We start from the raw sequence: 17,124 nt of genomic DNA, 5'->3' as shown, positions 1-17,124 counted from the left end.
TAGCCGTAAGGCTACATCCTCACCCCACACCCCATATTTCAGTGAAGCCATCATGGAGCTGGGTAACTCGTAAGTACGAGTGTCCTGCCCATGTACTTACTATTGCTTCACTGGTCACTTACAATATCCAGGAAAGGACAAGGAATCTATATGAGCAGATATGCCCTCAAAGGAGGTATAGTTCACCCTGCCTTAGGGCTTTGGCCTACCAGAGGGATGTCTTACCTATATCTTGTGCAGCGTCTGTGGGCATAGCACACAGTGATGTGTGCCATATTGCCTCTTCAATTTTCTCTGCACCAAGACACACTGGCTGCAGTGGCACTGTGCCTGTGCTTGGTGAGGGGTCCCTTAAAGTGTTACAATTTGTGCTGCAGCCCTTAGGGACTCTCTTTAATCACATGGCCCTTGATACCAGTGGTACTCCTACTAGGAACTTATATGTGAGCTTAAGAGGTGCCAATTGTGGAAACAAAAGGGACAGTTTAGGAAACAAGATCTGGCACAGGGTGTTTGGTCGGCAGGGACATTGTGCTCTTCCAGTCGAAATTACATCATTTTCCAGGCAAAAGTGGGCGCTAAACATGTCCAAAAGAGGCACTTTCCTACAGCCACCCACTCAAGTAGCACTTTAAACATGTCTCAGGCCTGCCATTGTAGCCTGTGTTTGTGCAGTTTTAAACTACAATTTCAAAAAGACAAAGTAAACCTTTTGACAGGTCGAAAACATTCTTTTAATACATATAAGTCAACGACCCTGAGGGCAGAGTGCAATGTATTTAAAAGGTACTTTTCAGTTTTACTTGTCCAGGCAGTGAAACGCTCCTAAATTTGTTATTCACTACTGCAAGGCCTACTTCTCCTGTACGAAAATATTGAAGTTACCTTAGTACATTTATACGGTAAATAGTCAAAATATCGAATTTTTTATTTCGACTAGACATAATATTGAGTAGAAAATATAGAATAGACATATTATCGACTAGACATAATATAGACTACAAAAATATCGACTAGAAAAATATAATATCGTATAGAATAGCAATAATATCGAATCAAAAATATAGAATGGACATAATATCGACTAGACAGAATATAGACAACAAAAATATCGAATTTAAGGTAAGTTAATATTAATGTTTAATTTTTGTGTAATATAATTCTGTAGCGGGTTGTGGGTTTATAGGGGAATAGGGTGGGAAGTAATTTAATTATAATGAATTAAGTATGTTATTTTATTTATTGTTGTTTATTTAGAATTATTTGTTAAATAATTATTAATTGGTAATTAATTAAAATATAATTGGTAATTAATTTTAATTGATTAATTGATAAATATTTTATTTTTAGTAATTTATTTTCTGTAGCGGGTTGCAGGTTTATACGGGAATAGGGTGAGAAGTAATTTAATTATAATTAATTTAATATGTTATTTAATTCATTGGTATTTATTTAGAATTAATTATCAATTGGTAATTAATTAAAATATAATTGGTAATTAAATTTAATTGATTCATTTTTAAATTGTAAATTAATGTATTGTTAATAGGTAATTATTTAGTATTAGTAGGTCATTTTTATTATTAAATAATTTTTATTTGTATTTTAAATTACTTTTTTTTATATATTTTATACAATTGTAAAATATTTTAATTAATTTGTAATTGGTATTACTATTTATGTTATTTATATTTATATATGAAGTATTTACTTTCCCTACTATTGCACTCACTGGAGTTGGAATAGTAATTTTTACCCCTACGCTATCCAATACTTTCCCTACTGTTGCACTCACTTGAGTTGGAATAGTAATTTTAACCCCTACGCTATCCAACGCTTTCTCTACTGTTGCACTCTCTGGAGTGCGAATAGTAATTTTTACCCCTACGCTATCCAACGCTTTCCCTACTGTTGCACTCTCTGGAGTGGGAATAGTAACTTTTACCCCTACGCTATACAACGCTTTCCCTACTGTTGCACTCTCTGGAGTGGGAATAGTAATTTTTACCCCTACGCTATCCGAACGCTTTCCCTACTGTTGCACTCTCTGGAGTGGGAATAGTAATTTTTACCCCTACGCTATCCAACGCTTTCCCTACTGTTGCACTCGCTGGTGTGGGAATAGTAATTTTTACCCCAACGCTATCCAACTCTTTCCCTACTGTTGCACTCTCTGTAGCGGGAATAGTAATTTTAACCCCTACGCTATCCAACGCTTTCCCTACTGTTGCACTCTCTGGAGTGGGAATAGTAATTTTTACCCCTATGCTATCCCACGCTTTCCCTACTGTTGCACTCTCTGGAGTGGGAATAGTAATTTTTACCCCTACACTATCCAACGCTTTCTCTACTGTTGCACTCTCTGGAGTGGGAATAGTAATTTTTACCTCTACGCTATCCAACGCTTTCCCTACTGTTGCACTCTCTGGAATGGGAATAGTAATTTTTACCCCTATGCTATCCCAAGCTTTCCCTACTGTTGCACTCTCTGGAGTGGGAATAGTAATTTTTACCCCTACACTATCCAACGCTTTCTCTACTGTTGCACTCTCTGGAGTGGGAATAGTAATTTTTACCCCTACGCTATCCAACGCTTTCCCTACTGTTGCACTCACTGGAGTCGGTACAGTAAATTTAAACCTCTCGCTATCCTACGGTAAAAATATTGTATATGTTTTGTTAATAATATGTATGTATATATATATATATATAATCCCCAGATGGTTCCGCTCTCCTCTTGCTTTGGCGCTGCTGGCAAGTGCGTTGCTTCACGCGGTAGAACCAAACCGCAATGTATTCAATCTATGTTTGCCCCCAGGGCCTCCCGGGTCCAAACCAAAAGAAGCCGCAACTCCAGTCAATGCGTTTTGTTAGAAACTGATGGATTTATTGTTCAAATCTCTACAGCATATTTCACAGCGAAAAACCAACGCGTTTCGTGAGCTCCCTACTCACTTGATCACGGTTGTTCAACCGTGATCAAGTGAGTAGGGAGCTCACGAAACGCGTTGGTTTTTCGCTGTGAAATATGCTGTAGAGATTTGAACAATAAATCCATCAGTTTCTAACAAAACGCATTGACTGGAGTTGCGGCTTCTTTTGGTTTGGATCCAGGGAGGCCCTGGGGGCAAACATAGATTGAATATATATATATATATATATATATATATATATATATATATATATATACATATATATGAATTAAAAATAAATTACTTTTTTTAAAGTTACATTAATTATTTCTTAATTTTACGTTTATTTAAGTATTTTAAATAAGTTAAAATTAATTTTATTTATTATTATATTACTTTTAAATTATTTTTAAGACATTTAAAAAATGCGATATTTTGACAGTCTATATTTTTTACACTCGATATTTTGGAGTCGATATTTTTGTACTTACCTGTTTGAAGACAGGAAGTGTATATTCTTGCAGTCGATATTTTTACCTCGATATTTTGTCATCTCGATATTTTCACTGTCGATATTCTGTCAGTGATCCCATTTATACGTGCCATTTTCAAATGGGAACAGCTGACTAGTTCATGTTTGGTGTCTCTGGAATTGTAATGAAAATCCTAACTTACAGTGAAGTCGGAATTTAAATTACAATTCTGAAAATGCCGCTTTTAGAATGTTGGAATTTTCTTGCCTTTGTCATTTGGTGCCCGCAGCGTGTTTCTGGCTCACATGACTGTTTGTAGCAAACAGTTGGACTTTGCGTATTCCTCCAGGACAGCCACACACAATGGGGTGCTTAGGTGTGACTTGATGAGCCATTACAAGCAGGATGGGAGGGAGTACCTGGAACCAGCCCCACTTACACTTGAATAGGCTGTGTCCTGTCTCCATACAAAGGGCTGCGTATCCCCTGTAGTTAGTCTGGAGACAAGGACAGGAAGGCAAGGCATCTGTTCACTTTAACGGCATTCTTCTAGAAGCTTCTCCTCTCTTCAAAGGCACAACTGGGTATACATATTGCGCCTCAGACAACACATCTTCGGTACACTTCTGGAACTGTGGATACTCTGCCAGGAAGAAGGACTGCTATGCTGCTGAAAGGACTGCCACTTTGCTGGACTACTGCTTTGAAGGACTGCTGCCCTGCTGTGCTGACTTGCTGCATGCTTCCCTCTAGTCTGGGTGTGAAGGACTGGACCTGCATCTTTCTTAAACACAGAGTCCAGAGCAGCTGCAAGGGCTCCTGATCTGAAGCCTCAGGGACACAGAAGGCTTCCAACAACCTTGCTTCTGCACCTAGGCTCTGCTATTTATGAGTCTCCCCTCCCAAGTGATGCCATCACATTTGTGGACCCTTGAAAGAGGATATAAGGTGCTTTGCCACCCTCTGTAAATCCAACAGAAACAAAGCATCTGCTCTCCTGTGTGGCGCAACACAGAGCAGACTGATGCATCGCTGCTGCCATGTGGATTGGACCCATCACAAAGACCAGCATCGCCGTCGCAGTCTGTCACCTCCTTCAGAACTGACATTGTTTGACGCACCCTTGGTGCAGGGCCTTGCATCGACAGGAGCCTCGACGACAACACCAGACTCTACATTGCTGCTTCGCAGCTTTTTGGAACCAGCACAACTCCCCAAATGCGAGATGCATCCTCACGCTAGACTTTGCATCACATACCCTTGTTGATGGGATCTTCGATGATGATGCAGTACCTCGTACTGAAGCCATGCCTTATCTCCAAACCCACACATTGCTTCCCGCAATGCTCCGCAAACCAGGATTTAAAGTTCCCTGTTCAGCAGGCGTAACAATATCACTGTTGCTGGCCAGTGCTCCATTGCTGTCATCCTGAACTTGTGCCTTTGTCCCGGTCGAGCGCTACCCAATATCCACAGCATGGTGCTTTTAGGCACTATTTTCACACAAACAATTTAAAATTCAACTGATCGGAGTTTTGTCATGTTGGTCTTGTTTTATTTATTAAAAAGTACTCTATTGCTTGCTTTTGGTGCAGGATCGTTTTTGTGTGGTGTTTATTTACTTTATTACTGTTTGAAGTGAGCACAAATACTTAACACATTGCCTCTATATGCAAAGCTATCAGAGGGTTGAGTGTCCGTTAATTTAGGGTTGGCTTTTGCCTCACCCTAACCAGGATTGTGGTTGCTGCTTGACCAGGGCTAATACCTCAGTCAAACAACAGCCCAATTTCTTACAGTGGGTAATACAGGTGTTGGGTTTACATGCTCACCCAATCCAAAGTGTGCAAAGGAGGTACAGATGTCAACATATTGATAGAGCAAAAGTTAAAGAAAATGCAGTTCTTAGAGGTTAGTGGGTTCATTGTGTGTGGGGATGGTGAAGTGAAGGAGAAGCAAGGAAGCACTGCAGGAGAGAGTGAAAGGCATGCGCTGAAAAGGAAAGCGATGAGGTGTTATTAGCAAATTGAGTGTTTCAGAAAGAAATGAGGAGTAAAAGAATGCAGTTATATAACACAGGCTGCAGAAGAGAGTTGACTGAAGATGGAGAACAGGAGTGACTGACACGCTTTAAAATCCACAGCTCCTTCCACAGACCACTGCAATGTATAATTCATAGTTTGCGTAAATGTTTTAATTACTTTCCATATATATTTGCATATATATTATAAATGCATATATGTATATGCTATATATATATATTTACACACATACGCTCAATGTTCATGATCGCCCGTTTTATTTGTAGCGCCTTGTGTGCCCCCAGCACCACCCCCTAAAACTTATATCGAGAGCCGCAACTGATGGCCATATTTTATGATAGCTTTAGATTACATTATAGCTTTATTCTATATCTTGCCTCTAATAATGGACAGTAAAAAGCAGGTAGGTGTTCTTCACTGAGCATTGGCATACATGCAACTACTTTATCTGTAGCATAAATTCTTCTTTCTCATGCTTATTCGGCGCTGAGATGATGTGGAACCCATAAGAGCAAAGCGTGAGAAAGTAAAAAAATGTGTAATTGTGTGGGAGTTTAAAACTGTGCTTAAGTCATTCAAAGACAATTTCCTACTTAAGAGTTTCCTGCTCTCAAAAATGAAGACGCCATCTTCCGCATTTCCCACAGAGTGTAACAGCTGTGTAATGTGGAAAACATCCGGGTTCTTGCAGGCTATACTTTGCCCAGTTGGAGAACTACTTTCTCTCAGCATTAGCCGGGAAGAAAAGTAGGCTGCATGGTGACACTTCCGACTGAAATCTGTATTTAAGCTCTAAATGTACCTTAGGAATGTAGCTTGAAAGCTGCTGGACTAAAAATAATAGGAGACAAACTATCATTTTTTTTTTTGCTCTTAGAGGCTTTCAGAACACCCATATTTCGGCATGGTGTTGACAAGAACGGCTTCAGTTTGGGCGTCAGAAAAAATCTTCGACAAGTGTTCGGCGATGAGAAGAAATACTGGCTGCTGCCGGTTTTCACAAGGTAAATAGCAAGTAAAACAAACCTGAGAGCTTTGCAAATAGAAACTGAAAGTAGATTGTCTTCTATGATTTTCGGAGATTGACGACTTTGACTTCGTAGACGAGTGCCCACATCACACTGCTATTTTCCTGCCCCGGAGTTACCATTATCGGGTGTTCTGGTAATTTGGAGGGTTGCAAATACCAGGAATTATGAGCTTTTTGTGTGAATAACATGATATGAAAGGTGTATCTCCGCGTTGTTTCCTGCATATATTCCCCCTAGTGCTTCATAAAGATATTTCAGCTGCTGGAACCACAAATCATAATTCCTGGGAGCAGTAACTCATTTTGCCAATCTCAATGGAATTAACAGCCCACTCATATATAAGGACTTTATTGGGATTCGCATGGATGTTTTTGTCATTTTGGTGCTTACTCCTAGTGTAGACCAGGGGCGGTCAATCTGTAAGTGCCCACATTTGCTACACTGAATATTATCTAGATTCAGTACTTAATTTGAGCAGGAGGTTTCCGGGGCTAAGCACCGGCACTTAATCAACACCAACGCTTTTCATATACGGAGAATTAAGTAATTTGTAAACGGATAGCCACCTCTGGGATAGAGGTAGCTGCCTACGTGCACAGCTAAGGGGAACCTCAATAGGTTTTTACAGTCTCAATAAAGTTTATAAGAGTCAGTTCTCAAAACGGTTTCATATTTAATGTTGTTTATTCACAACAATTGTTCATTTTATCCTTATATCTTCAGTAGATTTGTTGTAATACATCTCCGTGGGTATTCATTTCCCAATGCATTTCGGGCTATACTGTTGCCCTTCGTCAGGGGATTCCACTCTAAACAATAAAGAAAGTACTTAATATGTATGTTGCTATCTGTAAGGATATCTCACATAAAATATTTCATGCGGTGTCATGCCATGCCTGATTGTAAATGGTGATGAAATAGTACTAAAGTTTTCTGTGCTCGTGGTTTAAGTCTCAAGACTAATACTTATCTCTAGTGATGGCCGGTAAGCGCGGGTGTTTCAAAGGTGCTCTGGTAACGGTGGCTCTTAACTGAAGAACGTGCACCGGTGTAGATCTGTGTGATTAGTTTTAACGGTGCTTAAAGTGGCTGCTAGACTCGCCAAGATGCGTCGTGTTCAAAGATAAAATAAAAAGTGCTGATGAGTACTAAGTCGCGAGCAGGTTAAAAATACGTGAACCCGTGATAGACACAGTGCAACCCCGTGTCTGTTCATATGGCGGTATAAGGCGATGATCACTTACAGGGCGGTGCGCAAATACGTACTCCGCCTGCAAAAGTACATGTGAAACTTCATTGTAAAATAACCGTATGTATATAAAGCATTGTGAGCGATAAGAAGGTCCGATGCGGTACTTACTGGAGAAATTGAAGATAAGGTGTCTGTCGATCAAGTAGCGTGGTCGAAAATGCGTGTAGCTGTGCCGAGACTAGGACTGTGTTAAATAGCGAAGAAGGACTAAAAGGGTACCAGGAAGTGTGGGGGCCATCTTAGAGTGCTCAGAGTGTGCTCATTAAGCATGCATACAAGTGTATATGCGTAGCGTTAAACAGATGGAAGGTTCTAAACAAAGCAAGTTGAGCTGTGGACAATGTAAAGTGTAAAGCTGTGAAAAAATATAAACAATATCAGGTCATGTAAAAAATCAACATAAATACAAATATGTACGAGACAGATTAAACCATAAGTACAATAACATTGCACAGTTCATAAATAGCACATAAATTCCATCCTGTCATTAAGCCCGTGTGGCTGCATCGTGGCCAGGTATCGGATCCAAAAATTTTCTCTTCTCAATAGTGTATTCTTGTTGTTGGGTGTTGCTTTGATCACTTCCAATATTAAGAATTTTAGTTGAGCTACTGAATGTCTGTTATTCATGAAGTGTACTGCCACATTAGACTTCACATTTTTTGTTCGTATGTTGCTCTTATGTTCCAAGATTCTCGTGCGAATTTTCCTCTCTGTTTGTCCCACGTAGCATAAGCCACATGGGCATTTCAACATGTAAATCACGTTTGCTGTATTGCAAGTGGCATTGACCTTAAGTTTGATTTTCGTGCCCTTCATGGGGTGTTGGGTACAATTTCCTGGGATAATGTTATTGCAATTGCTGCAATTGTAGCATGGTTTCAAGCCTTGGTATTTGATGGGGGTGCCCGTTTCTGTAGGGTTAGTCAATATTTCTTTAAGGTTTCTTCCTCTTGTGTAAGCAAATGTCGGTTCTTGATCAAAGATTCCTTGAAAATCTGTTTCCCCACTGAGTAGTGGCCAATGCTTAAGAATGATCTTGCGGTATTTGTGACTGGCTGTAGAGTATTTAGATACAACTACTAGTCTGTTGTCTTTAAACTTATCTTTTACTTTCAATAAATCAGATCTGTTGATCGTTTTGCATCGTTCTCGAGATGATTCCACTATCTCTTGGGGATATCCTCTAGCTGTGAATTTGTCAATCATGTTGTTCATTTCTTGTTCACATTCATCAGAGTTAGAAACAATTCTTTTGACCCGCAATAATTGTGAAAAGGGAAGGGTCTTTTTTAGACCAGGTCTGTGAAAACTGTTGTAATGCAACAAAGAGTTGCGGTCGGTGGCCTTACGGAACACTGTCGTGGATAATTTGCCTTCTCGTATTTGGATTTGTACGTCCAAAAAGTGAATGAGATGAGGACTGATGTCCCAGGTAAATTGTATTCGATCATCTTTTTGATTCCATGTTGAAAGAAAGGTCTTTAATGTCTCTTCAGTGCCTGACCATAGCAGGAAAATGTCATCAATAAATCTCAGGTAGAGCTTGCCATGTGTAAACCAATTGGGATCTGTCAATATGTGTGTCTCCTCAAATGTCTTCATGAAAAGATTGGCATAGGCCGGGGCTGCACAATTGCCCATGGATGTACCACAGAGTTGTTGGAACCACTTGTCATTGATCTTGAAGTAACTGTGGTAAAGTGTAAAAACCAATAACTCCATTAGAAATGTCTGTAAATCTCCGTCTAGATTCGAATTCACCAATGCTTGTTCAGTGGCCTCAATCCCCAAGTCATGCGGGATTGAGGTATACAGTGATCGGACATCTACTGTGCACATTAGTATTTCTTGTGAATCGATTGCGATGTAACATGCGGAAAGTTTAGTTAGAAAATCAGTGGTATCTCTGATGTGAGATTGGGTTGCCAAAACGAACGGTTGCAAATACCTGTCTAGAAATTTTCCTGTGGGTTCATGGATACTGCCTCTTGTGGAAACAATCGGTCGGAAAGGTGGCTTGATCAGGTGTTTATGTATTTTGGGTGTCATGAATAACACCGGTGCTTTAGGGTTAGTTTGAACAAGAAATCTTCGTGCTTTGTCATTGATCAAATGCCTGATTGATGATGTTGTTGAGTATAGTTGCGTACTCTGTTGTGGGATCACTCTCCAGTGCACCATCTACGTTGGCGTCGGATATATGTTCTTCCACTTGTGCAAGATAATATGAGGTATCCATTATAACTAAGGCTCCGCCTTTGTCAGCGTTTTGACATACTATGTCTTTGTTGTTAGCCAGCTTGGAGATTATATTTCTCTCTTGTATAGTCATGTTCCTTTTCTTGGTATTCTGTTGGAACTTCAAGTTCATGATGTCTCGTTTGATGAGATTCTCGAATGTATCAATAATTTTGTGGCTCACAGGTGCCATAAATGTACTGTGTGGTCTAAGGCCTCTTAAAATGTCTTCTTCTTGTGTGGATGTTGGAACCACATTTTGAAAATAGTGTCTTAGTCTGATATTACGTGTCAATTTGAAAGCACTAACTTCCAATGCTAGGATGTTCGTCATAGTCGTGGGGACAAACGTTTGTCCTTTTTGTAATACCTTCATTTCTTCCTTGGTGAGAGGATATGATGAAATATTGATAACCAGATTGTCCGTCTCTGTTATCTTCGCTTGTTGCCCTTCTTGTTCCTGGTTTCGATTTGTACTTTTGGTGTTTCTGCGAATCTTGCTCCGCCTGGGTCGGCCTGTTCTCCTTGGCCTTCTACTAAAAAATGAACCGCAGTGGGTGCACATGTAGTCGATGTAGAGGGTGCGGTGTCTCCTTGGCGTGTTGGTCGCATAGCTGATTGAGGTCTGGTATCCCCTTCCGATGATGATGTTTCATTTTCAGAATATGGGTTGTATGTGCGACTGGGGCGTCGGCGGGCGTACACTTCTGCCCAAGTGTACACCTCGCCGAGCTTATAGTCTATGGTGTCTCTTTTAAATTTTCGTATCTTACGTTCTTGTGTTTCTTGTGTATGTTTTTGAAGCTGCAAGTTGATGTCTTCCAGAATCTTTGCAAGCTCTGCAGGTTCCATGGCTTTGTTTAGTTCGGCCTTTGTGTTGGCTATTTCTTGTGTTAGTTCTTCCAGTGCTTTGGCGAGTTCTTCTATGATCAAAAGGATTAAATCAAGTGAGCATTTGTTGAGGATGGCATACCATCGCTCAACAAATCTGGTATTGTTCTTACACAAGAGTGGTTTTAATGGGACCCTAAGGCCTCTAGGGATTCTTTGGGCTCGATGGTACCTCACTAAGGTGCTGGCATGTAGTTTCTGATTCGATTCTTTTTTAAAAGATATAAAAGTTGTCGAATGTTACTTTCTTTACTGCGAGTGTTGGTGGTTTGAGCAGTTTCTTCCTGGATTAACCCATAAATTTTACTGGCGTCATCTGTTGTGAAGGCGAAAGTGTCCGCCTTTAGATCCGTGAGGTTGGTAATATGCTCGAAATCCATTATTCGGCGTGCTGGGTCCTGGGACAGAGTACAGTTGTATGTGAGATATCCTTACAGATAGCAACATACATATTAAGTACTTTCTTTATTGTTTAGAGTGGAATCCCCTGACGAAGGGCAACAGTATAGCCCGAAATGCATTGGGAAATGAATACCCACGGAGATGTATTACAACAAATCTACTGAAGATATAAGGATAAAATGAACAATTGTTGTGAATAAACAACATTAAATATGAAACCGTTTTGAGAACTGACTCTTATAAACTTTACTGAGACTGTAAAAACCTATTGAGGTTCCCCTTAGCTGTGCACGTAGGCAGCTACCTCTATCCCAGAGGTGGCTATCCGTTTATGTTTATACTTTACGCTGTATGGAACAGACAGTGATACCCACGTAGCACGCAACAAACTGTTTAAGCAACACAAATTTACAACACATTAGCTGTGCGAGTCCTAACCTCTTGAATTAAGTAATTTGACCAGAATCACAGGAAGTTGAGCCCACACGGAGACTCAAACCTGGTTCCCCAGCTCCAAAGTCAGCAGCTCTGGCCATTATGCCACATTCTCTCCCCACTTTCATGGTTAATAGTTGGTTTTGTTTTAGGCAGCCTCCTGGCGAGAGCCCTGGCACTTATGTTTTTTTTACAAATTAACCATTGTCTAGACTCTGAAGAAACCCCACCCCTTGAAACTTGGGGCTCTTCCCTTCCCATCCTAGAAAAGCACGTACTCCTGCCTTTACCAGCTTTGGTGTTTCATGCTTTTCCAGGACAGCAATCGACTTGCTAACAGTTTGTGAATGCACAGAAAATGGAAAGAGTATGTGTGCGGAAGAAGCTGACTTGAGTTTCTTATCTTGATTTGCACCCCCTGCAGCAGAAGTTCTGCAGGCAATGACCAACTAATTTAATAGTTCAACCGTATAATGTCCTAGATTCCCTAAAATGGTTCAGTTGGCTTATTTACTACTCTAACTCCAATCCTGGAATATTTTGCGGAGAGATTAAAATTCCCCAACTATTGTAGAACAAGGTTGAAATTTAGCATCTCAGTCTTGTAACTGATGCTCTTGCTGTAATAGTCGTTCTTAATTTGAGCTGGTGTTTTCAGGGGGGTCCAACCAGAAATTATGTTCTCACATGCGACTCTTACCCAGAGCAAGAGAGAGAAATAACTCAAAACGGGAAAGGAGTAGAAGGATAAGGATGGAAGAACAGTGACAAAGAAAAGAAGCAGGGAGGACAAGATCTTTAAAGAGTGATATGAAGGGGCAAGGAGTGTCTGATGGTGGATTCAAGAGGCATAACCTGTAATCAAGACTACACAGCCTCATTCAATAGGGCTGATCATGTGCTTCCAAGTAAAACTTTGTGCCCGGCAATTTTACAAATTAAGCCCTGTAAAGGGCACCACTGAAGACGTAGATCTATAAATTCCATTGAGCTCATTGTGCATAGCCAACCCCTACTGCCCCATTGAACCACTGGTGCCCCAGACTGAGGGCCTGGCACTGAGATACCAGATGGTAAGAATTATCAATCTCATCAATCATCAATCATCTCCATATCAAAATCTAGTGATTAGAATGTTTTTACCAAGAGAGGGAAATGTGCACAGGGTCCAGGGATATGGAATTATTTTGCGTGTAGTTCTTCCTGATTCCAGGTAGAAACTGAAGACATATTTCAACTGCTCTAGGGAGGGCAAAATGTGAGAAGGTGGACTTGTGGGTGTTGAGGGCGTAGTGGGGGAGGGGTCAATGCAGAATTGTGCCTCTCCAAAGGAGCTTTGTCTGCTTACCCCCTGCTGCTATAGGGGTCGGTTGGCAGGTGAGCCGTGATACTTCCGACAACCCCTGCCCTGAAGCTTCTTACAGGGTCTGGTGTCTCCAGGCCTGGCCTGATCTAGTATGTAGTTTGCAGACCCTGTAGGTCCTGGCCAAGAAATACTTTGAACAGTGGTTAATTTGTGAAAAAAGTGTTGGGCCCTTGTCAGGAGGCAGCTTGCACCAGCCCATTGCTCCTCGTATTAGAGCCGCCTATAACAGAACTAACTACTAACCATGATCCCTACAAATGGGGAGAGGGTGTGGCGTAACGGCCAGAGCTGCGGATTTTGGAGATGGGGAACCAGGTTTGAGTCTCGGCATAGGCTCAACATCCTATGATTCTTGGCAAATCACCTAATCTCCCCGTGCCTACAAAAAATGAATGTGTGCTTAACTGGTGCCCATGAAAAGCGCTCCAATGCATCAACCTTTAAGTTGAATGTGCACTATAAGCGTCGCTGTTGACGATTAAGCGCTGGTGCCAAGCACCGGAAACCACCAGCTCAAATTAAGCACTGACTTTGAATGGCAGCTGGTTGAATTCCACTCAGTTATCACTGCTGGTTAAATTCTGCTACTGGCAATCCGGGTCTTAGTAATAAGGACAACACACCATGCTAGTGGATTGCCCCTAGCAAGCCATTTTCTGGCTCTTTTTCATTTAGGAGTGTAAATAGTTTGTGACCCGGCCCGTTTACTTTTGAGGGAAAAGTTATTTTCCAGTGAAAAACGGATGTGCATGCAGGTTCCTCAGCCTAGTAGAGCAAATCGTTAAAGAGTCATTCTTTGGTGGTCTATGGACTGATTACCAATAAGTAATCACATCACATATCAAAGAGCTAGAGGGCCCAAAGGGGTAGAACATTTTAGAGGAGAAAAGAACATTAGTTTATTCGAGTGGTGTAAGGTCAAAGTGCCCAGTGTGTTCTAATTATATTGTTTCTCATTTTGTTTTCAGTCTAGGGGATGGATGCTCCTTTCCAACTTGTCTTGTAAACCAAGACCCTGAACAGCCATCCACGCCGGGGGGAAATAACCCAGCAGCCAAAATGTAATTACTCTCTCTTTTCCGATTAATCATATTGCTCTGAGGGAGATGAAAGCATAATCATGTGGTTCTGTGCAAATACATTAGGTCTGTGTTCAGTTGACTCGTCGGTTTTGCATCTGGTTGTCGTGATTTGCTTTTAAATGATAGTAGGAACACTAATTTATGGCTGATTAATGCACTCATTTGTTTAAAATTTTCTTTATCCGATGACTTTTTTTAATCCCGAATCACAAGTGTTGAGTCAAATAGGACTTTGATCATCAATACATCTATCGCCACAAACAATGCATGAGGTAACACATGAGGTACCGCAAGACTGATATAAAAAATTGTGAATAATGCTGTTATCTATTACAAACTAGTATGCAGTTTGAAAACAAGTTGAAGTGGGCTATTCACACACTGCTTTTGTACAGCTTTTAGTAGTACTGTGATAGTACTACTCACGTACTACTAAATGCAATTCACTAACCTAAGTATGTAAACCTACCGGTGGACACCTTTGCCTGTCTATTTTTTATGTGGAGATCTTTCGCACATAGGTATGTGTTTTAGTCGTAAATGTAGTAGGGATATAGGGATTGTCTGAAAAATGTGATGGGTTTTAGGGAGGAGTTTAGGGGCTTAGGATGGGACATGCAAAAGCAAAACACTCTTCTAGAAAAGAGTAACACTTTGCTATTCATAAACTGCACTACTAAATTAAATACAGACAAAAAGGACTCAAAAGAAGTAGTAAATATACTCCAGAAGTAAGACCAGCACCACACATGGCTACTGACAGGTACAGTAAAAGACTTACTGAGGTAAGTACCACTCTCAATCCAAGAGTGAGTAGAGACTTTATTAGAAACATCCACGTACCAGCCAGTACAATTCCAACTCAAACAGATTCCTGATAAGAAGTCTGGAATGCCCACAATGTCTCACAAGGGAACCAATAAAAACAAATATAAACATACATCCGGTGCTAAGCACTTTGGAAAGAACATTTGGTTATTGGGCACAGAATTAAGAATGCATACCATATAAAAATCTAAGTGCTTAAAGTACTAACTACCACATACCTGCCTTTCGTATACCAAAGACAAAATACGACCAAGAGAGGAAAATAGAGAAAGAACCAAAAAAAGAACTGAATTTAAATTTATATTCATTATATTTCAAAGGTAACTTAATGTTCCTCCTACGTTTTCCCAAGATTACAGGCACAACTTCACTTGAGTCTTTCCTACTGAAACCTTTCTTGCAATATACTCACTTCAAAAGTCAGGATCATCAGTGATATTGATGTGAGTTTGCAAAAGAGAAAATGTTTTCGCTAATCGAGACATACTCCACCAAGTCCTATTGTCCAATAAAGCAGACAGAAGTTTTTGCTAATTTGACAATGTTCCTAACATCAGAAAACTTGGAACAACCTTTCTGTACATACACAGGTAGTTTAATCTTGACTTCATCTTTAACACACAACCCATTTTCTTTTTTTAACCTCTTGCTCCAGGCTTTTAATTCCTTTAATTTTCAAATTATGTTTGACAACATCATAAATTTGTTTGAGATTACAAGTATTTATTTTGGGAAACAACCACCCATGATTAAATCTTTGTCTAGGAGCCCTCCCTTTGAGCAACACGAACGGAGAAAAATGAGTGGTACAATGGAGCATACAATGATAAGACCACAAGTCTGCATTATGCTGTTTCACATCAATTCTGGACTTAAGAGCCAACTGGATACCTTCCACAAGAGTCCTGTTAAATCTCTCCTCCAAACCGTTCATGTTTGGTGCATATATTGTGGTGGTAAGATGGCGAATACCAACACCCTTAAAATAGTCTTTCATGGCAACCGAAGTAAACTGGGTACCATTGTCAGTTATAATAATATCAGAAAAAACCTTCTTTCCTAAACACCTCCTGAAGAAAATCAATTACAGTAACAGTATCTGCATGAAAGATCCATTTTAACTCCACCCATTCTGAAAAATAAACAATGAGAACCAAAATACAAGCTTTTCTAGAGGCAATTCCTTTATAAGGTGCTAATAAATCCAAGGCCAATTTAGTCCAAGATTTATCAGGCAAGGTGGTTTGAATATGATCAACGTGTTGAGTCTCCAAAATCTTATCAGACTTAATACATAAAGGACAATTTTCAACAAACTTGACAACATCGTTGTCCATGTATGGTCACCCATAAAAATCCAGACCTTCTTAATAGTACTAAATGGACCCATATGACCTAAATGAGCAATTGAAATCAATGTGTTTCTGATCCGCAAGGTGAACCTAAACACCCTCCTTTCTACAGTAACTTCTTTCTCAAGAAATAGGTCATCTCGGACCTTCCAATTCCTTAGATAAATGGTTCACCAGAGTCCAACCTTCTAAAATATCACTTTAATTGTTTCAAAAATGTAATCTTCAGGCATGGCTAACAACCATTCTTCCATAGATATAACTTCTCCCACAGAAATTACCACATCATCTAAATATGCTACAACACATTCTTAATGAGTTGACAAATTAGGACCTGACACAACATCCCCTGATAAATGGGACAAGCAATCAGCTCTAACATTCTGTGTCCCAGGAATGTACCTCACAGATAAATGATATTCATAGAGCTTTGATAAAATTCTAATCAATCTAGATGAAGCCTTTTCTATGCAATGTTTTGAAAGGAAATCAAAGGCTTATGATCAGTTTTAGGATGCCATTTTTTGCCCCACAAATACATTTTGAAATGGTCCACAGACCATGTGCACCCCAAAGCCTTAAGCTCAATATTGGAATACCTAGACTCTGCTGTAGTCAGAGGTCTGGAGGCAAATGAAATAGTGCGTTCAACACCATCTTTGATTTGACTGAGAACAGCTCCAAGTCCAGTCGCACTGGCATCCACCGTGACAACTTTGGAAGCATCATGGGAAAAGGCAAGCAATGGTTTAGAATTTATAATCGCTTCTTTTAAACTGATGAACGCAGAGGTATGTACATCCAACCACTCAAATTT

General features: G+C 40.1%; 1 protein-coding gene across 6 annotated transcripts in view; it reads left to right on the top strand.

The window, feature by feature from the left end:
• ZDHHC2 (zDHHC palmitoyltransferase 2) overlaps positions 1-17,124 on the top strand; it is a 647,387-nt gene that overhangs the window by 460,963 nt on the left and 169,300 nt on the right. For 5 of the 6 annotated variants that reach the window (XM_078678140.1, XM_078678138.1, XM_078678137.1 and 2 more), the window contains 2 exons: positions 6,305-6,431; positions 14,014-14,106. In XM_078678140.1, the coding sequence (XP_078534266.1) occupies positions 6,305-6,431; positions 14,014-14,106 (220 nt within the window). The remainder of the gene's footprint in view (positions 1-6,304; positions 6,432-14,013; positions 14,107-17,124) is intronic. The other variant, XM_078678139.1, reaches the window with a different exon arrangement.

Source organism: Lissotriton helveticus, chromosome 2_2, assembly GCF_964261635.1.
Source record: "Lissotriton helveticus chromosome 2_2, aLisHel1.1, whole genome shotgun sequence".
In the NCBI taxonomy this organism is placed as follows: domain Eukaryota; kingdom Metazoa; phylum Chordata; class Amphibia; order Caudata; family Salamandridae; genus Lissotriton; species Lissotriton helveticus.
The sequence above is the reverse complement of the archived record's forward strand: the minus strand, read 5'-3'. Positions and strand labels throughout refer to the sequence as shown.